At 45.7% G+C, this 22,233-nt stretch overlaps 1 protein-coding gene across 1 annotated transcript; it reads left to right on the forward strand.

The window, feature by feature from the left end:
- The first annotated feature begins 1,273 nt into the window (after positions 1-1,273).
- Positions 1,274-17,842, forward strand: LOC104305296 (transmembrane 4 L6 family member 1). Its single transcript, XM_009906127.2, has 5 exons — positions 1,274-1,407; positions 4,059-4,241; positions 7,676-7,741; positions 16,709-16,854; positions 17,641-17,842. The coding sequence occupies exons 2-5, from the start codon at positions 4,071-4,073 to the stop codon at positions 17,840-17,842; spliced, it is 585 nt and encodes a 194-aa protein (XP_009904429.2). The 5' UTR covers positions 1,274-1,407; positions 4,059-4,070.
- The last annotated feature ends 4,391 nt before the right edge of the window (positions 17,843-22,233 follow it).

Consider the following 22,233-nt stretch of genomic DNA (forward strand, 5'->3'; position numbering starts at 1 on the left):
CCTCCCTGGGCAGCACATTCCAATGGCTAACAACTCTCTCTGTGAAGAACTTTCTCCTCACCTCGAGCCTAAACTTCCCCTGGCACAGCTTGAGCCTGTGTCCTCTTGTTCTGTTGCTGGTTGCCTGGGAGAAGAGACCAACCTCCTCCTGGCTACAACCTCCCTTGGCTAGAAGCTTTTGTCTTTGAGCACAAAGCACTGTACAAACACAGATGAAAATACTGAACTTGTCCCAAACAAGTTTAAAATCTTTGTAGCAGAACAAAAGACAAGAGATTGCTGTGGGCAAATGGAAAAGCCTACAACTAACACAACATTGGTTTTGCTCATGGTGCACCTGTTGAAAAACTGCTAATATTCAGCAGAGAATGGTTCTGAGAGGTATTTGAAATTAAGAGGCACAATCAAGTCTAGGCACCAAGCTGAAACACTCAATGACAAGTGATAAATGAAGTCTGATATGCCTGAGAGACAGACTGGGGAAGGTGAAAAGAAGAAGCCTTAGAAAATGAGTGCTGGGGACACAATACAGATGAGAAACTACAGAGGTGAGCCTTGTATCAGCCCAGAGGGCTGTGTGCAAGGCAACATCAGGGAAAAGCAGAATTGAAATCAAGCATGTTGAGCCTGAATGAGAATGTCAGCTATGTAAGGATGGAAAAGGTGTTACCTTAGGGGTATTATAGAGTAACAGTCTATAAAAACTCCAAGCAACCAGGGTATGGGATTTGGGGAAGGGCTCATCTTAACTATCACCATGAAGTTTTCTTATTTGCTTCTCAACTCTGCACAAGCTGGCAGGTCAACCCAGCTGCTCCAGCTGTCAGTGCAAAGTGCTAATGGTCTTCAAGTTGTTCAAAATTTAATCCTTTAAATGCCATTGGCCTTTGCCCTGTCTGAAGATTGTCTTTTCCTTGGGGTTGAAGCACCATCACAAAAGGCACGGTGAAATGGTGTTGCCACCGATGTCAGCTGAAGCTTGGGGCACCACCTTGTGCTTCAAACACGTTTTCTACCACTCTCTGCACACTTGCACCCCTGGCATATCCTGCCTTTCCTCTTCTGCAAAACTCTGCACAGTGAAATGGCTGCAGCAGTAAAAAGGTCTCTATTGCTCCAATCCGCCTGTCCTGGGGGGGCCAAGGCATTGACCGCTGGAACACTGCCTTAAAATAATCAATACTGCTGGGTGACATGCCAGCCTTGCACTGGCCAACCAGGGATAGCTTGGGGTATTTCCTCATTCTCTGGAGAGAAATAGCTATTTGTTTAATAGAAGCTGTAGCCTGAAAACATTGCTGGGCTCCCTCAGATCACCACACTCCAAGACAGAGAAGCCAGAGAAGCCTGAAGCTGGCTGTGGGGAAAGCTCTGGAGCTTGGAGGCCATTGTAGCCCTGTGTAGAAAGTAAGTAAAGATCTTTGCATGCTTTCCTCAGCATTAAAAAGCAAAAGCTTTCTAAAACCCCTACTTTAAAATTAGAAGCTTGCTCTGGTCACCTTGCTTTAGAAAGCTGTAGAAAGTGCTTTTGTCTGCTGAATTAACAAAGTGTTTTGAGTGCTGAGGCAGCTCAGAGTGTTTACTTAATGCGTAACAGCACGGTCAGATCCTCTGATGTACACAAGCAGCAAAGTGGCATTTTGGTGGTAGAGGCTCTTGCTGGGTCTGGTGCTTGATGTTTAGGTTAAGCTATCCTTGAAGCTGGAAGTGGTGTTGAGCTAGGTCAGAGAATGGGTTGTAAGCTTCTGTTCTTCCAGCCAAAGCAACAGTGCGCTGCTTTGCACCAGGCAAGAACTGAGTCCTCCAGCTATGTGCAAAAGATACAGAAGAGAATTTATAACTCACCTCCAAGTCTTAGCTTTAATAGAAGGAGGCCAGGTTGTGCCTGAGCTTGTTTGCTTCTCTCTGGGGAAGCAGGTGAGGTTGAACAAACATATGGAAAAGCAAAAGCTGGAATGAGGCAGGAAAGCAGAAAGGTCTAGGAAAACCAAAAAGATATATAGAGAGAGGAAATCCATTGGGCATTTGAGAGGAAAAACAGGTGAAATGTTCCTTCCATTTCCCTTCACTCCCTCCCTGCTTCATCTTTCATTTGCACATTGTCAATCTGCTTAGATTTGTAGCTGTTTGAGATGGAGCTTTCTCCGAAGGCTTGCAAAATTCCCTGCCCAATTTTGAGCAATACATAAACAATGGATAACAGCTATAAACTAAAAAGCACCTCTGTTGAGAATATTCCCTTCTAGAATAGTTGAGTGCCAGTTCACTTGTTACAAAGCTGGAATCTAAAAGCATAATGTGATGGCAAAGTGCTCAGAAGAGAAGGCATTTAAGTGCAGTGCTCATTAAAGGCGATGGAGTGATGGGAGAGGATATAACAGGGAGCAGCAGCATGTTTACAGATTGGGAGATTCATGCTGAACATGATGAAAGACTTTTTCTGGGGCAGCCCTGCAACAGGTCACACAGAGAGGAGGTGGTAGCTCTGTCCTTGGGGGTTTCCAAAGCTTGGCTACACAAAGCCATGGCTGACGCAGCAACATAGTATTGATGGCAGTTCTGCTTTCAGCAGAAGGCTGGAGACCTGCAGAGACCCCTTTCAACCAGTGCTTCATTTGTTTTGATTCTTTGGTTTTCAAAAGGTGATTGTTTGACTTGAAAAGAGGAACCTGACTTGTAAAATATTGAGTTACTGTTCTACACATTATGGTGGATTTCTGAAAATGAGGTGGGATGGCTTTGTGACCTTCTCTTACCAAACAGCTGCAGGATTAGACATGTTCCCTTTTTTTATATATATATTTTAGAGTGGATGTCAAACAACTCCTTAAAAAAATTTAGAATTAGAATTAACCAGGTTGGAAAAGAGCTTTGAGATCATCGAGTCCAACCCATCACCCAACACCATCTGATCAACTAAACCATGGCACCAAGCACCCCATCCAGTCTCTTCTTAAACACCTCTAGTGATGGTGACTCTACCACCTCCCTGGGCAGCACATTCCAATGGCCAATCTCTCTTGCTGGGAAGAACTTTCTCCTCACTTCCAGCCTAAACCTCCCCTGGTGCAGCTTGAGACTGTGTCCTCTTGTTCTGGTGCTGGTTGCCTGGGAGAAGAGACCAACCCCCACCTGGCCACAACCTCCCTTCAGGTAGTTGTAGAGAGCAATAAGGTCTCCCCTGAGCCTCCTCTTCTCCAGGCTAAGCAACCCCAGCTCCCTCAGCCTCTCCTCACAGGGCTGTGCTCCAGACCCCTCCCCAGCCTCGTTGCCCTTCTCTTAGCCCACAGACTTATCTATCCTTATCTGCAGAACAAGCACATCATAAGGAACAGTAAAGAAAGTTTCTCCAATACTTGCTGACGTGTTTTTGACTGAAATAAAGAAAACCCATCTAGTAGGGGCCCTAGTGAAGCTCCTTCACGTGTCCTAGCACCAAGGCAGAGCTGTTCCCTGGAGGTGTTCAAGAGGGGATTGGATGTGGCACTTGGTGCCATGGTCTAGTCATGAGGTCCTTGGTGACAGGTTGGACTCGATGATCTTTGAGGTGTTTTCCAACCTTGGTGATACTGTGATACTGTGACATTCCTGGCAATCACTTCCTGCTCTTCAAGACCTTCAGTGTAGGAGATTTCAAAGCAACTTCCTGAGAGTGATCCCAGACAACCTGATACATTCTCTTCTCCTTCTACCCAAGGCCTTAGCCCCACCAAGAAGTGTGTCAGCCAGGGTATCAATCTGTGTGGCCATGGCTTTGTTATAGATGTTCCCAAGGGAGAGAGAATTGTCCATTAACTGACATGAAATTCTCTGTTCATTTCATATCAACACATGCTTATTCCTGGAAATTTTAAACCAATTCAATTAAACATTCTAAATTGTAATAAATCCATTTTAGATGATGTCTCTGCAAGGAGCAGGCTCTGTGGAACACAATTATCCACATAAGCCAAAACACCTCTTGCTTCAAAACCCCTTCTTTTCTCTTTAGGAAAGCTACTGAAATCCTGTGCTCCCTTGCACTGCAGTAACCCCAAACTCCCTGTGTATTTCCCCAGCAGAGAGCTGCCATGTGCACGAGGAAGTGTTCTAAGTGCATTGGAATCACCCTGCTCCCGCTGGCAGCCTGTGCCATAGTCTCCAACATCCTCCTGTACTTCCCCAATGGACAAGTTCTGCAGCTTAGCGAGATAACGGATCTGGTCTGGTTTTTCCATGGCATACTGGGAGCTGGGATGCTGGTAAGAGGGGAGTGCTGCTTCCATATCCTGTGGGTTTGTTCCTTCTTTCTTTTGTTGCTTTGTTTTGCTTTAAATTCAAGGCTAAGAAAACCTCTGTTAATAGAAGTCACAGAGATGTGTTTTGCACAAACACTACGAAGCTGGATATGGGACTGAGAAAGTGCATTCAAGGCTGGAAAAGTTCCTGATCACAGAAATACAAAGTATTCCTGAAATAAATATCAGGAATCCAAGCAATAGGACTGACTTATATGGAGAAAGGTATGTATTCTATGTATTCTATGTAAGATGGGTGCTCACCCTCCATAAGTCAAAGGAACACTGGAGGTGGTGAGTTTTCACTGCAGCCCTCTGTTACTCTTCTAATTGATTTTAAGATCACATAATTCACAAACAAAACAAAAGCCACAAAGAAACAACAACCAAAAAACCAACCTGAAGCAATTTTCAGTAGGTGTTTATCTTGGTAACTTCAGTCAATACAGAATTAACCAGGTTGGAAAAGACCTTTCAGATCATTGAGTCCAACCTATCACCCAACACCATCTAATCAACTAAACCATGGCACTGAGTGCCTCATCCTGTCTCTTCTTAAACACCTCCAGTGATGGTGACTCCACCACCTCCCTGGGCAGCACATTCCAATGGCAAATCACTCTTTCTATGAAGAATTTCTTCCTAGCATCTAGCCTAAACCTCCCCTGGTGCAGCTTGAGACTGTGTCCTCTTGTTCTGCTACTGCTTACCTGGAAGAAGAGACCAACCCCACCTGGCTACAACCTCCCTTCAGGTAGTTGTAGACAGCAAGAAGGTCTCCCCTGAGCCTCCTCTTCTCCAGGCTAAACACCCCCAGCTCCCTCAGCTTCTCCTCATAGGGCTTGTGCTGGAGACCTCTCCCCAGCCTCGTATCACTTTTATGTCAATATCCATAACTAGAAGGAAACCTGTTTGGGAATACTGAACTTTCCAGTTCATTAGAAAACCCTCTCTCTTTATGCTCTCCCAATTATCCACCCACATGGCTCAGACTCATATTTCCCAAAGCAGGAGCATGGTAGAAGGTCATTCCCGAAATGGTTCTCCACCAGCTGCTCGCTGGCTTCTTCTTCCGCCTACTGCTCGGTCCTATTACTAATGCTGAGCTCGAACGTAAGCATGGGCTTGTGAAAGGAAGCCTGAAGGAAGAAGTGGAACTACATGAGAGACCTGTGGAAAAGTCATATCATTTCAAGCCCAGGAGTCATTGGCGTTCAATGAAAGGAAAGGCAGATGTTAGGCATGAGAGCATCACAAGCTCATAGAAGCCTCCTTCTAAGGCTTCCACACAGACTTGCCTGTGGCCAGCGCCACATACATCAAAAATGAGAACAGCAAGTTGAGAGGGGAGGAAAAAAATTTGCACTGACCTTCACAACGTGGCATTAGGAGTAATTATTGATCCACAAACAATGCTGCTGAGTGTACATGTTTTCCAGAGAACAGCAGTACAAAGGCCTGTGGGTGCAGGGGGAAGGAAGCAGCAGCAGCTCTGATTTCCAGCTGCTTGAAGGATGGAAAAAGGACAACTGGCTTCTGGGCCTCCTAGAAAGTTATGAAAGGGGCAGAACGCCCCATGACTGGAGCCTCATCTGCAGTGAGGATAGACCAGGCTGTAACCCATGCACCCAAAATTATCCCCAAAGGAAAGTCTGGAAAACCATGTCAACAGGTTGCCCAGTCTTGGATAATCTCCTTGTATCCAGAAAACAGCCTCCAGGGTCAGGGGAGGTTTAGGCTGGATGTTAGGAAGAAGTTCTTCACAGAAAGAGTGATTTGCCATTGGAATGTGCTGCCCAGGGAGGTGGTGGAGTCACCATCACTGGAGGTGTTTAGGAAGAGACTGGATGGGGTGCTTGGTGCCATGGTTTAGTTGATTAGATGGTGTTGGGTGATGGGTTGGACTTGATGATCCCAAAGGTCTTTTCCAACCTGGTTAATTCTGTATTCTGTATTCTGGAAGTGTCTGACTTCTTCCTAAAGTAGAAGACTGACTGTCATGTAACACACACAGAGCCCTCATTTCACTGACAACAGCCAAATCCAGCAAATCCTCATTTCCATGTCAAAAGGCAGGTGTTTACAATCAGGCACTGCAGAGAAAGAAAGCTGCCAAACAAACCCTTCATCCTGAGCCAGGCTAATAAATGACACAAAGGTGTTCACAAGCTTAGAAGAGAAACCTCCAAAGAAAGACAGCCCTGGAGGAAAGGGAGTGTTGGTTTGACGGGCAGAGGTACTAGCTCACCTTCTGAGTGCCAAACAGTGGCATGCTGGGGCTGAGGCTGCCTTGGGGACCATCCATCTTACCCGAGAGCTGATTTCTTTCCAGGAAAAGGAAGATCTCTTTAACCTCAATGCCTTACATCTTCAGGGTCTGGAGGCTGCCTCTGGGATATGCACAATAGGCAACAGAGAGCAAATTCTCTGAAAAGTACTCAGGAGCCTCTAAATCTAAACAGGTTTCATAACACAATCCAGAGAGATGTTCCTACTAGACCTGTAATTCCCTGGGCTTCATTCACCATGGACATTCTGCTCTTACTGCCCTGTGTGGGACAACATCCCTCTGAGAACTAGTCAGGCTGTTTTTACAGCTTTGGCCTTTTCTGCTTGTTTGTTTGTTTGTTTGGGGACTTCTCCTGTTTTCATTAACTTCATAGGGACCATTTCCTACATTCTCAAACACTCATTGTCTTGTGTTGCTTTTTGCCTACACAACAGCAGTGGGCAGGGGCCAGGCAGCAGGAGTGCTCTGGCTATACAACCAGACACACAAAAACTTTCATTCCCCCTAGCTACCAAACTAAACCCAGCTTTTCCTAACTCCAGAGTGCCTCTGTAAGGTGGCATTATATCCTGAGACACAGGCAGCTGCTGACTCCACTCCATCAGTCCAGCTCCACCTGATAGTTATGATGGAGAAAGCTGATGCAAACAGGGAGTTCCCTGCTGAGTGAAGTCCATTTTGTGGTTTGCAGAAGCATAGCAAAAAGAACCAAAAATCAGATGTGGTTTAGGAAGCTGAAGACTAGTTCCCCAACTACAATCCAGAGCAGAATGCTTAGAAGATTTGAACTGGTGTAATTCTCACCCTGAGCACCCTGATTTCTGAGCAGAAATTCAGTCTCTCAGAATTGTTCCTGAAAACCAAAACCAAACAAGCCCAAAGCCCTGTTGAAAAGAAGCAGCACAAGTTCAGCAATCAGAATTACTCTATCAGAAGCTTGTAGTCAGCCCTAGCTGTAATCCAGGCTCCTCTTCAGCAAGCACCAACATCTAGGCAGGTGTAACTCACAGGGAAGAGGCAGAAGGTAGTTTGCATTTGAGGAATATGATGCTCCAGGTCCTAGACTTAGAAGTACTGCACCCTAACTCACCCTGTGCTTTCTTCACAGGTTATTTTGCCGGCATTCATGATGCTGGGAGCAGGCAGAGCAAGATGTTGTGCTAACAGGTGTGGGGTAAGTGGGTATCGTTGTGTTGAAACGGCACTGTAGGGTTCGCACAATAGCTCTTACATAGCTGCTCAGCGGGAGGAAATGCAGCCTGACAGACCAGCGCACCGCTGTCAACAGCCCTGCCAGGGAGATGTGGAAGGGGAGCTTGATCTACAGCGTCCCTGGGTTGGGGCTGAGAGCTCAGTTAGCCAACAAGAATGTTATGATATTGCAGCCCAGACTGACATGAGAGATGTACTCGGCTGGGGCAGGTGCTGGAGTATTTAGGCACAACACTGAGAGCAGAGGGGTACGAAGCTCCTTCACTCCACTTTGCCTTACACAGAGTAAAACATGGCTCAATTTCCTCCTGCTCAAGCCAATCCTAAGTATTGACAGCTGCCTGTTCCTCCTGCTTCCACCTGGTCCTGTTTCCTCCACATCCTTCCATGGCAAATTGCTTTTCTGTAGGTTCATCCTTGCTTACCTCTGTAGGGGCAGATAGGTCACCTACTTTCCAGGCCCACGTTAAAAATCCAAGCTGCTGAAGCCAACACCTCTTCCTGGAGGCTTGCTTCCATGCTGTGACCAGTAGCACACGTTTGCCCAAGCACTGTGCAAATGTAATTTGGGCTCTCTGTCACCCAGAAAATCGCCAGGGAGGCCTTTTCCTCTGATGATTAAGAATATTCTAAAGCAAAATGTCATGCTTGCATCTCCACTAGTCCTCAAGCCCTGCACACAGACTTGTGTGAGGCTGTCCTTATTAGCAAGAATAAACTGTCTTGGAAGGTTTTTTCAGTCTGTATCATTCTCAGAAGCAGCCTGGAAGGAGAGATTTCATACAGTAAAGCATATCTCTTATGTACCTTTCAATTAATGCTTACTTTCATCCATGAGAAAACCTTTACCTCTTCAAGATGATTTATTTAATCAATTATTCATAGAATCATAGAATCAATAAGGTTGGAAAAGACCTCAGAGATCATCAAGTCCAACCTGTCACCCAGCACCTCAGAGTAACTAAACCATGGCTTCAAGTGCCACATCCAATCCCCTCTTGAACATCTCCAGGGACAGTGACTCCACCACCTCCCTGTGCAGCACATTCCAATGGCAAATTACTCTTTCTGGGAAGAACTTTCTCCTCACCTTGAGCCTAAGCCTCCCCTGGCACAGCTTGAGACTGTGACCTCTTGTTCTGATGCTGGTTGTCTGGGAGAAGAGACCAACCCCCACCTGGCTACAACCTCCCTTCAGGTAGTTGTAGAAAGCAAGAAGGTCTCCCCTGAGCCTCCTCTTCTCCAGGCTCAACAACCCCAGCTCCCTCAGCCTCTCCTTACAGGGCTGTGCTCCAGACCTCTCCCCAGCCTCATTGCCCTTCTCTGGACACGTTCAAGAGTCTCAATGTCCTTCTTAAATTGAGGGCATAGGACTCAAGGTGTGGCCTAACAAGTACATCCCAAGGGACATGTCATTACATTGATTTTACCAAATGTCACATGCACAGAGGGGATGCTAATGATGGCCAAGTAGTCCAGTTGCAGAGCTGGAGTCTGAGCCTAAGATCCCTCAACCCAGTGCCTGAGGCAGGTGCTTTCTCCTGACTTTGAATGATGTAGAAAGTGGTGGTGAAAAACAGATATAGTCTGAGTGTTCCCACACCATGGTAAGTCTCTAAGGGAAACCCATCTGAAATGGGCTTAGTTTGTAGAGTATCTCAGGTGTCCTGTCTCCATTTCTTTATCCCAGCACTAAATAGGACACAGAGGACACAGTCTCAGGCTGCACCACGGGAGGTTTATGCTGGAGGTTAGGAAGAAGTTCTTCACAGAAAGAGAGATTGGCCATTGGAATGTGCTGCCCAGGGAGGTGGTGGAGTCACCATCACTGGAGGATGTGGCTGTGAGCAACCTGCTGTAGTGTGAGGTGTCCCTGCCCATGCAAGGGGGTTGTAACTAGATGATCCTTGAGATCTCTTCCAACCCTAACAGTTCTATGATTCTACAAGTCACTCTATAGTGGCTTGATGTAGAGATGGAGACATGAGCAAAATGCAAGTGGATGTGAATGGCATTAAAAACAACCATTTCCCCTGGGGAAGAGTAATTTCCAATCATGCAAAAAAAAGGTGAATATTGCAGGGAGATCTGAAGGCTGATGATGTGCATCTTCAGGAGAAAAAAACCTCAGGGAAGCTTTGCTTTGGGGATAGTGAAGGAAATGCACAGATACTCACAGAAAGTTTGCTCAGATGCTCTCAGTGCATGGGCAGTATAAGCAAGGCAGGGTATGGTGTGAATCACCAGAAACTGCAAAGGAGAGGAGCCCTGGGACCAGTTCAAACATGCATAATGGTAGCAAATTTCCCAAGGTAGTAGAGCTCCTTGCAAGGTCAGTCTGGGTGGACGTGACACGGGGTCCCCAGATCTTGGTGGCTTTTCCACCAACCTCTACCTGCTGGCAGAGAAGCAGCCTACACTGGAGCTACTCAGGAGCTTCTGTAATCCAAGGGTTAGTTTGACAACCTTTCTGCTTTGGGGACCTTAAGTATAACATTATCATTTACACTGAATACTCAGCATTCCTTTCCACAGGATAAAAGAAAAAGGCTAAAGAGCTAATACTGATCAGAATTGTTATTGAGTCAGAACATAACCATTTTCCTCTGGGTAGGGACTCCATCCTATGATATTTTGTGCAATCCCTGGTTTAAGAGTTTCAGACTTCATCCTAGCTTTGACATGGTCCTAAAGTATCAACAAGAGTAATAACAATTACTAAATATCTCATCCTTTTAGTCACCTTGTTGAATTCTCCATTTCAGGGCAATTATGTGCCTCATTGAGTAAGTTTTGTTCATTAATCCATTTTGCTGTTGCTTGCAAACATACCCAGCTGACTTCTTGTCCTTGCATTATGGAGTAAGGATTTTGAAAAGCAGCAGGTTTAGAAAGATTCCATGCCATGCAGTTTAGCATGCACACACCTGAAAGCATCCATTGTGCTGGCACCATGAGGAAAAAAAGCCTTCCCAAAGCACAGCTTCTCTTGTTGCATCAGCAAATACGCTCCAGTACATCCCTTTAAATCTTCCTTAAGAGGCACTTAGATTACACATCTAAGTGCCAGGCTCTGCACATTGGCCACAACAGCCCCATGCAGTGCTACAGGCTGGGGGCAGAGTGGCTGGAGAGCAGCCAGGCAGAGAGGGACCTGGGGGTACTGGTTGACAGTAGGCTGAACATGAGCCAGCAGGGTGCCCAGGGGGACAAGAAGGCCAACGGCATCCTGGGTTGGATCAGGAGCAGGGAGGTCATTCTGCCCCTGGACTCAGCACTGGTCAGGCCACACCTTGAGTCCTGTGTCCAGTTCCGGGCCCCTCAGTTTAGGAAAGATGTTGAGTTGCTGGAAGGTGTCCAGAGAAGGGCAACAAAGCTGGGGAGGGATTTGGAGCACAGCCCTCTGAGGAGAGGCTGAGGGAGCTGGGGTTGCTTAGCCTGGAGAAGAGGAGGCTCAGGGGAGACCTTATTGCTGTCTACATCTACCTGAAGGGAGGTTGTAGCCAGGTGGGGGTTGGTCTCTTCTCCCAGGCAAGCAGCACCAGAACAAGAGGACACAGTCTCAAGCTGTGCCAGGGGAGGTTTAGACTGGATGTTAGGAAGACATTCTTCCCAGAGAGAGAGATTGGCCATTGGAATGTGCTGCTCAGGGAGGTAGTGGAGTCACCATCACTGGAGGTGTTTAGGAAGAGAGTGGATGGCGTGCTTGGTGCCATGGTTTAGTTGATTAGATGGTGTTGGGTGATAGGTTGGACTTGATGATCTCTGAGGTCACTTCCAACATGGTTAATTCTATTCTATTCTATTCTATTCTATTCTATTCTATTCTATTCTACTCTACTCTACTCTATTCTATCAGCAAATACACTCCAATATCTCCCTTTAAATCTTCCTTAAGAGGCACTAGTAGAACAAGAATAGCCATAGAAGCTTTCCAGACAAAGAAACCCAGATAAGCCAAGATATCTGAATAACCAGACAGGATTTTCATTCCACAAACACCCCCCATAAAGACAGGTAAATTAAAAAAGAGAAACAAACCAAAACCCCAACCAACAGACACACAAAAAACTTCCCAGAAACAACAAATAACAAAACAAAATAAAACCAAACACCCAAAATGCCTCCAGAGAAAGAAACTGAATAGAAAGAACTGTGCATGAAACAAGAACCAGGGCAATAAAGAGCAACACAAGCTGGGACTTGGTAACTTGACAAAAGCAGCTGATGCAAATGCTCAAGGAAGGACAGCTAAAAGTCTTCATCACTTCACCAATTATAATCCAACAGTGTGAAGGGGAAAGCAGGGCTGATATTTAAAACATCAGCTAAGATTGCCAGCAAAACCATTGCAAGAGGTAGAGAACAGGCCAACACAAGACCCTGAGAAACCAATTTCAAAATCCCAAGCATCCCAGCTTAGATCTTTTGTTGCAACTTAAGACACAAAGGAGGAAGTGAAAATTCCACACACACCCCAAGCCTTGCCAAAGTGCTAAGTGATGATGGCACAGCTCAGAAAAATGCTAAAAGGCTGAGATGATGCAGTAGTTAATAAAATTGTTGGATTTAGGAGACCTTCTTGCTGTCTACAACTACCTGAAGGGAGGTTGTAGCCAGGTGGGGATTGGTCTCTTCTTCCAGGCAACCAGCACAAGAGGACACAGTCTCAAGCTGTGCCAGGGGAGGTTCAGGCTGGATGTTAGGAAGAAGTTTGTCCCAGAAAGAGAGACTGGCCATTGGAATGTGCTGCCCAGGGAGGTGGTGGAGTCACCATCACTGGAGGTGTTTAGGAAGAGACTGGATGGGGTGCTTGGTGCCATGGTTTAGTTGATTAGATGGTGTTGGGTGATAGGTTGGACTCAATGATCTCAAAGGTCTTTTCCAACCTGATTAATTCTATTCTATTCTACTCTATTCTTTCCATTCCATTCCATTCCATTCCATTCCATTCCATTCCATTCCATTCCATTCCATTCCATTCCATTCTATTCCATTGCTGTAGAATATAGGACCAGCCTCCAGACAAGACTCTAGAAGAGCACATATAATGGGGAAATGCCACTGTGCATCTAGAAAATGCCCAGGAGAACAAATCCATCAGCTGCAGTCACTTCAGTCTTCCCTTTCAGTGACAAGTAGCCTTTATCTATATAAATGTGGTGGGCTGAAGTTTCCCCCAGCATTAACTTTAGCCAGAGCAGCTCAGTTAGAAGCAAATGAAGCTGTGTTTACAAGCAAAAACCACACTCTACAATAGAAAGCAATGAATGTGTACAAAATATACAGGATTTACAATATTATGCAGGTATGTACACTTGGCAAATAACAAGGAACCCCCCCTGGTCCAAAAGACTAGGGAAGCTGCTCCACTGCCCCCCCCCAAACCTCCCCAAACCCCCTGTACCAAGGGAGAGAGAGAGAAGATGAGAGAAAGCAGTGTTAGTCTTATCTCAAGGTCAGCCAGAAGGGTTATCTTCTCCTGGGCAAAGCAGAACAGCCAAGATCAGAGGAGAAGAGAAAAAGGATGAAAAGGGAAGTGAAATGTGAAGAATTGTTATGATACAGCTTCTCTTATCCCAGACATTTACCCAATGAATTTGTTTAGAATAACCTTTTGCTTTCCTTTTCACACCCAATAGTGATTTATTGATGCTTTCCAGCTCAAAATCTGCAGCTAACTTTTAAAGGCATAGCCTGAAACTACCCCAATTAATACGTGTACAGTTAGTATAACTGAGATTCTTCAACCAAGATGCAGAATGCACAGTTGAAGTAAGTGAGAAAATAGGTGGAGAGGAATGGTTCAGCATGGGCAGGACACATCACAAGGCATGGCTGGTGATCTTAGAGTCACAGACAGTGCATCAGCTCTGACCCAGAGCTGCTTTGCTCTGGGATAATGTGCTGAATTACCTACATTGTGCTGGCAGCAAAACTGCTAAGAGGCAAGAGTGCAAGCCAACATGCAGATAAAGACAAAAGGAGTGTCCAGCTTTGCAAAAAATAACCAACCCAAACCCACCAGAGCTATTAATCAGTTATGATGAAACCAATCTTAATAGGAATCTCAACCACTTCTAACTCAGGCATTGCTTTAGAGGCAAAAGGACACACGAAATGAGTCAATTCACACAGTGGCAGCAGGCAAGGCTGTATGGAAAGCAGTAATGTCATCAGCTGGCAAGCTGGAAACTGCATTCACCAGCCAGAACAAGTTTGGATAGTGAATAGTTTTCAGGACTGTGTCACAAATCTGCAACGTGGGTGATGGATATTTCATTTGACTCAGTAATGCAACGCCCTGTGGAGCAGCTGGCATTAGCAGAAGGCTTCATCCTTCCTTGTGGGCTCTTAGATCTGACTGATAGTTACTGGCAACAGGGAAATGTTGCTAGAGGTATTTGGCTTCAAACCCAAGTCATAAATGGGAGTGTTTCCAATGTGCTTCCTCAGCCATACTTCTGCCCTGACTTCAAGGCAGTCTTGCTGCTTTGCCCCTAGTCCAGGTGTTCCTCTGTCTCTCTGTCTGCTCCAGAGTTTCCTTTTGTCTTCTGCTACCTGACAAGGCTATGAACAATCACAGGCAGGGGTTCTTAACAAGACTAGTGGGAAGCCTATCACAGGTACACCACCCGTCACATCTGCCTGAGATTCTTGTTTCTGTATACAGAGAGCAGCCAGATACATTCCACCCATCAGTAGAAAACTACCCCAAAAGAGAGCAAAGGTGGTGCTCCTGTGGGAGTCGCCCATGCAGAACACACACGTGCACTACATGTCATTCAGAGTCACTGCTGGTTCATTGCTGCATGGGCAGTGGTAACCACTTGCCACTCTGCTGCAGCAATAAGAAAGGCTCTTTTGCATTCTTTGCCAATTAGCAAAAGCAACTAATGCATCTTCTGCTGCTTTCATACCTGCTTTAGTAGTTGCTTGCTGGCTTCTGTTGGTACAAGGGCTGAGAAATGTCCTCTTGGTGAAGATGTGGAAATGCCAAGGCACTTGAGATGTGGACCATATAAAGCCAATCCTGCCTTCATATTGGCTTTTTTGAAGGAAGACTCAGCAGAATTTTCATAATTGATTGGTCAGGTATAAAACTCTGAATAAATAAAGCTCTGGCCTTACTCACTTTTCACAGAATCACAGAATGTTACAGGGGCTGAAGGGACCTCGAGATCATCTAGTCCAAACCCCCTGCCAGAGCAGGATCACCTATACCAGATCACACAGGAATGCATCCAGGCAGGATTTGAATATCCCCAGAGAGGGAGACTCCACAACCCCCCTGGGCAGCCTGTTCCAGGGCTCTGCCATCTTCACAGTGAAAAACATTTCCCTCATGTTTCCATGGAACTTTTCATGCCTCAACTTCCACCATTGCCCCTTGTCCTGTCATTGGGCATCACTGAAAACAGCCTGATTCCTTCCTCTCTGCACTCTCTCTTCACATATTTGTAAACATGACTGAGGTCACCTCTCAGTCTCCTCTTCTCTGAGCTGAAGAGCCCCAGCTTCCCCAGTCTCTCCTCACAAGGAAGATGTTCTGCTCCCTTAATCACTTCTGTGGCTCTGTGCTGGACTCTTTCAAGCAGTTCCCTGTCCTTCTTGAACTGAGGGCCCAGAACTGGACACAGTCATCCAGATGTAGCCTCACCAGGGCAGAGCAGAGGGGGAGGAGAACTTCTCTTGACCTACTAACCACAGCCCTTCTAATACATCCCAGAATGGCAATGGCCTTGTTGGCCACAAGAGCACATTGCTCTTTTAAGAGCAACACAAATAGAGTTTAAAAACCTTTCACATGCAGGATATCTGCACTAGTCAGAGAAAGGCAACTATTTTTTATTCCCACAAATATCATAGTATTATTATAGAATGGAATGGAAGGGAAGGGAAGGGAAGGGAAGGGAAGGGAAGGGAAGGGAAGGGAAGGGAAGGGAAGGGAAGGGAAGGGAAGGGAAGGGAAGGGAAGGGAAGGGAAGGGAAGGGAAGGGAAGGGAAGGGAAGGGAAGGGAAGGGAAGGGAAGGGAAGGGAAGGGAAGGGAAGGGAAGAGAAGAGAAGAGAAGAGAAGAGAAGAGAAGAGAAAAGAGAAGAGAAGAGAAGAGAAGAGAAGAGAAGAGAAGAGAAGAGAAGAGAAGAGAAGAGAAGAGAAGAGAAGAGAAGAGAAGAGAAGAGAAGAGAAGAGAAGAGAGGAGAAGAGAGGAGAAGAGAAGAGAAGAGAAGAGAAGAGAAGAGAAGAGAAGAGAAAAGAGAAGAGAAGAGAAGAGAAGAGAAGAGAAGAGAAGAGAAGAGAAGAGAAGAGAAGAGAAGAGAAGAGAAGAGAAGAGAAGAGAAGAGAAGAGAAGAGAAGAGAAGAGAAGAGAAGAGAAGAGAAGAGAAGAGAAGAGAAGAGAAGAGAAGAGAATAGACCAGGTTGGAAAAGACCTTCGAGATCATCAAGTCCAACCTATCACCCAACACCATCTAATCAACTGAACCATGGCACCAAGCACCCCATCCAGTCTCATCCTAAACACCTCTAGTGATGGTGACTCCACCACCTCCCTGGGCAGCACATTCCAATGGCAAATCTCTCTTTCTGGGAAGAATTTTGCCCTAACATCCAGCCTAAACCTCCCCTGGTGCAGCTTGAGACTGTGTCCTCTTGTTCTGGTGCTGGTTGCCTGGGGGAAGAGACCAACCCCCTCCTGGCTACAACCTCCCTTCAGGTAGTTGTAGAGAGCAATAAGGTCTCCCCTGAGCCTCCTCTTCTCCAGGCTAAGCAACCCCAGCTCCCTCAGCCTCTCCTCACAGGGCTTGTCCATCATTATGAGTTTCAGCATACAGTGAGAAACAAAGATTGTTTCCTTCCCACTTGGTGTAAGCCTTCCGTGTCACTCAATGCCTCTGTGCACATGAAACTGAAGGTCTTTTTCCTTCCAGATGCTGCTGTCAGTGGTCCTGGCTGTGCTGGGATTTGCAGGAGGAACATACTGTGCAGTCATTTCCTCACTGGGACTGATTGGAGGCCCTCTGTGTGACACAGGCGATGGAGAATATCTCTACCCTTTCAGGAACGCCAGTCTGGAGTGAGTATGACTCACAGGCTTTCCCAGCTTTGCTTTCCCTAATGTCTCCCTGTTTTTAACAGCAAATGTGAATTTTTCCAGAGTGAACTGATGGTCCACTCAGTCTACAATTTCATATTTCTCTAAGCCTGTGTGTTCTAGCTCACCACCAGCTGGACCAAGGACTATCTTTGGGCAAATTGACCAAGTTTCTTCTTGTTCTTGTTAGCAATCCCCTGTGCAAATTGCACCGTGCTTTCAAAAGGCTACTGAGCAGTGACTCTCAGTGGAGTCAAAAGGAAATGTTGACTAAGTATGCCATGCTGATCTCTTAAACCATCATGAATTGAGTCTACCCTACCTACTTCTGAACAGCAAAGCACCAATCTTTTCTAACTCCTTAAAGTTAACCTTGGCAACCAGACTCTTCAAACCAGAGCTGGAGATAATGGATGGACTGAGCTGAGCTATCACAGCAGGAAAAGAGATTATGAAGACACATTTTTAAATCCTTAGGGACCTTTCCCTTTTGTATTTAGCGTGGCCATAAAACAACAGGGAGTTTCTGGTGGATACAACAAAGTACCTACGTGGCTTTCTTCCCCACCCATCAACTGCACTCCTACAAAGGCAGTTCTGAAGAGAATCACCAGCTATAAAAAATAATAGCAGAATTTGAGACTCTGCCCAATCAAGTTCAGAATATGTAATGCTAGAAACTGCAGGATGCAGAACTCTGTATTCTATATGCAGGAAGCAGTGTCAACTCGTTTCTGATAGACTGCCAATTATTTCTCTCTGTCACAGAGACAATTATTTGTTCAACCAGACAACGTGGAGCATTTGCAAAGAACCTGAAAATATCATCCTTTGGAATGTCATCCTTTTCTCTATTCTCCTGGCCATTGGTGTCATTGAAGCCATCCTTTGTCTTATTCAAGTTGTCAGTGGACTTGCTGCTTTCATATGCGGCACATGTATGAGGAGAAGAAAGGTTGGTATGCAGTAGGAGGCATCAGAGGGCTTTACATTCATACAAATTTTACTCTTAGGAATCAGAGAGGTCTACACAGTCCCTGAATGAGCTCCTCCAAGGAGCTGGGGCAGTATGTACAGATTTGCACACCGTTTCTCCTTCACATTCTAGTCAGGAATAACAACAACTCCATGCAGTGCTACAGGCTGGGGGCAGAGTGGCTGGAGAGTGACCAGGCAGAAAGGGACCTGGGGGTACTGGTTGATAGTAGGCTGAACATGAGCCAGCAGTGTGCCCAGGTGGCCAAGAAGGCCAATGGCATCCTGGCCTGCATCAGGATGTGTGGCCAGCAGGAGCAGGGAAATCATTCTGCCCTGTACTTAGCACTGATTAGGCCACACCTTGAGTCCTGTGTCCAGTTCTGGGCTCCCCAGTTTAGGAAAGATGTTGACTTCACAGTATCACAGTGTCACTAAGGTTGGAAGAGACCCCAAGGATCATCGAGTCCAACCTGTCTCAGTAGACCTCACGACTAAACCATGGCACCAAGTGCCACATCCAGTCCCCTCTTGAACACCTCCAGGGATGGTGACTCCACCACCTCCCTGGGCAGCACATTCCAATGACGAACGACTCGCTCGGTGAAGAACTTTCTCCTCACTTTGAGTCTAAACGTCCCCTGGCACAGCTTGAGACTGTGTCCTCTTGTTCTGGTGTTGGTTGCCTGGGAGACTTGCTGGAACATGTCCAGAGAAGGGCAACAAAGCTGGGGAGGGGTTTGGAGCACAGCCCTCTGAGGAGAGGCTGAGGGAGCTGGGGTTGCTTAGCCTGGAGAAGAGGAAGCTCAGGGCAGACCTCATTGCTGTCTACAACTACCTGAAGGGAGGTTGTAGCCAGGTGGGGGTTGGTCTCTTCTCCCAGGCAACCAGCAGCAGAACAAGAGGACACAGTCTCAAGCTGCTCCAGGGGAGGTTTAGGCTGGATGTTAGGACAAAATTCTTCCCAGAAAGAGAGATTGGCCATTGGGATGTGCTGCCCAGGGAGGTGGTGAAGTCACCAACACTGGAAGTGTTTAAGAAGAGACTGGATGAGGTACTTAGTGCCATGGTTTAGTTGATTAGATGGTGTTGGGTGATAGGTTGGACTTGATGATCTCTGAGGTAATTTCCAACCTGGTCAATTCAATTCAATTCAATTCAATTCAATTCAATTCAATTCTAGTCTAGTCTAGTCTAGTCTATTCTATTCTATTCTAAACAGTTTTCAGGTATTTCAAGACAGCAGAGCAGTGTGATATGTTGACATACTGTGCTGCATGGTCATGTTCCTATTCAAGAAGCCTTTTTGATAAAGTGTAATGAGCCTCCCAGCACCTCTAAGTGAGAGAGATGAAAAGCAGAGGTAGTTTCAGTTGGCCAGCTGCAGGAAAAGTGTGATTTCAGAAAAAATGAAAGAAAATCTCTTTCAAGTTCCCTTTATCACCATTGCTTCATTTTTACTGCTTAGTTTCATTGTTTTTGCAGTTGAGCCTGATGTCTCTCTGAAATATTAATTAATCATCTTTCATTCATTGTCTTTCAGACAAATATTTCTGGGATGTGAATGACCTACAGGGAACACCAGGACGATCCCCAAGCTGCCAATGCATATACAAGGATAGTGCACTGTGCTGTGCTGGTGAGGGGGTGACAGACAAAGCCCAAAATGTTCAGGAGTTTCATGGGGCAAAATGGTTTGTTTTTTTTTTATGAAGAAGTCAGAGTGGAAAGATTCTAGATCATATAGATCTGAGACTCCACATTTTCATCTCTCTGAATATTCCTGCTAAAGCTCAGGTACTGGCAAAACCACTGATCCACCTGGTCCTGACTACTGTACATACATGTAAAACACCAGGATCCCCAGATCACAGCTCACCATTTGCCCTCTTGTGTGTATGGAACCATTGTTGATGTACGTATTTATCAGCTGCACAAAGCAGATGCTCTGTGAATGGATGTAAATAGCCTCCCATCCCCTCCAAAACCCACTTTGAGCTTACCTGTTGTGATGGTTTAATCCACCCACATCAACAAAAGCTCGGCTGAACTCAGTTGGGGAAGCAAATGAGAAGCTGTATTTTACAAGCAATACTGGAATGCAATGGATATGTACAAAAATATACAGTGTTCACAACATTGTACAGCTGTTTACAAAGAGGAAACAGCACAGAAATCCTCCTTGGGAAGGAGGACACTGCCCTGCTCCCCACCTCCCAACCCTCTCCCCTCCCTTTTTCCTCTGGTTAATTAGAAAGAAAAGAGAAAAGAGAGATGTTAGGGAAATTTCAGTTAGTTCAAAGGGGTTGTTAAGAAGTTAGTAATGCTTATCTCAAGTTTAGCTGATAAGAGTTCTCTGTCCAGGAGCAGACATGCAGTGCCAGCAGAGAGAGACAGAGTGAGAAAAGAATGTAAGAACAAAAGACTACATTCCACACATCTACCCATGAATTTCATCTAAGGATTCTCTCTCTTGTTCTCCTTTTTACACCCAACTGTACAGCTAGAGAATTTGCAGCTCTCTTTCTTAAAGGCACAGCCTGAAACTATCACACCTGTCCATTCCTACTCACTTGCTACCCAGACATTCCCAGATTTAAATTACCATGCACAGCAAATATATTGAGCAGTGTTTGCAACACTGTAGAGGTTTTCAGACTCCTTCAGCCATCCTGGAGTCCAACGTCCTGCTGTCATGTTTGTCCAAGTCCAGTGCACTTCTAGGTCAGTTCTTCAGGAGCATCTGAGAGATGTGGTGGCCCTGGAGCGGCATTTGGATCAACTCAGACAGTAGGGTCTGGAGCAACAGTTTAACAAAGCCTGGGTTTAAAAAACAGTGGAGAACCTCACCACCATTTTTTTCCCTTCCAAGACTGCCTAGCAAGGTCACTATTTTCCACAAAGGTCTGCAGGAGTGTTGAAGAATAGATAACATGGGTGAAGCAATTACCTGATAAAGATAAATGTTACATTGATAAGGGCAGTAATTATGCACATCTTAGGAACAAATAAGAGATCTCATCTGAAAGGCAAAAAAAGCCTGCATTAGTCCTAGTCTTACAGTAACAGTAATCCCAAGCAGGAATTGCATGATTCCTCATCATCTCTCAGAATAAAGCCCTTGATCATACAATCATAGAATCAATAAGGTTGGAAAAGACCTCAGAGATCATCAAGTCCAACCTGTCACCCAACACCTCAGGACTACTAAGCTATGGCACCAAGTGCCACATCCAATCCCCTCTGCCTCAGGCTGTGCCAGGGGAGGTTTAGGCTGCATGTTAGGAGGAAGTTCTTCACAGAAAGAGAGATTGGCCATTGGAATGTGCTGCCCAGGGAGGTGGTGGAGTCACCATCACTGGAGGTGTTTAGGAAGAGACTGGATGGGGTGCTTGGTGCCATGGTTTAGTTGATTAGATGGTGTTGGATGATAGGTTGGACCTGATGATCTCGAAGGTCTTTTCCAACCTGGTTAACTCCTATTCTATTCTACTCTATTCTATTCTATTCTATCCTATCCTATCCTATCCTATCCTATCCTATCCTATCCTATCCTATCCTATCCTATCCTATCCTATCCTATTCCATTCCATTCCATTCCATTCCTCTGCTAAAAATGTAACTAAGGGAATATTTCACAGTACATGGCTAAGAAGCTCAAACTGAGGTTGTAGTTTCTGTATTCCAGGTACTAGAGATGGCTTTGCCATGTAACTTGTAGAGCATCTAATATCCCAGCAGCATCCTGTTACTAAAACAAAGAAACAGGAACACATAGTGAGCATGCCACCAAAATTCAAAGCCAAACAACTAAGTAGTTACATCCAAGGGTGCAGAAATGTGTAAGTCAACACTAAATTTATGGCTGGACTCAATGGCCTTAAAGGTCTTTTCCAACCTCAATGATTCCATTCTGTGCTAAAGTCCATGGCTGGCAGATTTCAGAAACTTAATCATTTCAGGGAGCTCCTCAATCCTTGGACATGCCACCACTTGCCTTGAGTCAGCCCAGCTGAAACATAAGCTTTATCCTTCCTGAAGGCATGTATGCAGTTACAAAGAGCTGAATAGATTTAAAGCACTTGGGGTCTGTCTTTCAGAAAGAAACATTCATATTTGCTCAGTCTAAAGCTGTTCATATTTCTGCACTGCGGCATGGGAGCGAGTTATTTGAGCCCAGTGATTACAGACTGGTGGCTGCCTGTGTTGTCCTCTAATGCAGCACACACAATGTTCTGTAGAAATGCCCCCTTCATACAAAATAAGGAAGGAAACATTAGTTCTGGGCCCCTCAGTTTAGGAAAGATGCTGAGTTGCTGGAAGGTGTCCAGAGAAGGGCAACAAAGCTGGGGAGGGGTTTGGAGCACAGCCCTGTGAGGAGAGGCT

The sequence above is a fragment of the Dryobates pubescens genome, chromosome 10, assembly GCF_014839835.1.
Source record: "Dryobates pubescens isolate bDryPub1 chromosome 10, bDryPub1.pri, whole genome shotgun sequence".
Taxonomy (NCBI): domain Eukaryota; kingdom Metazoa; phylum Chordata; class Aves; order Piciformes; family Picidae; genus Dryobates; species Dryobates pubescens.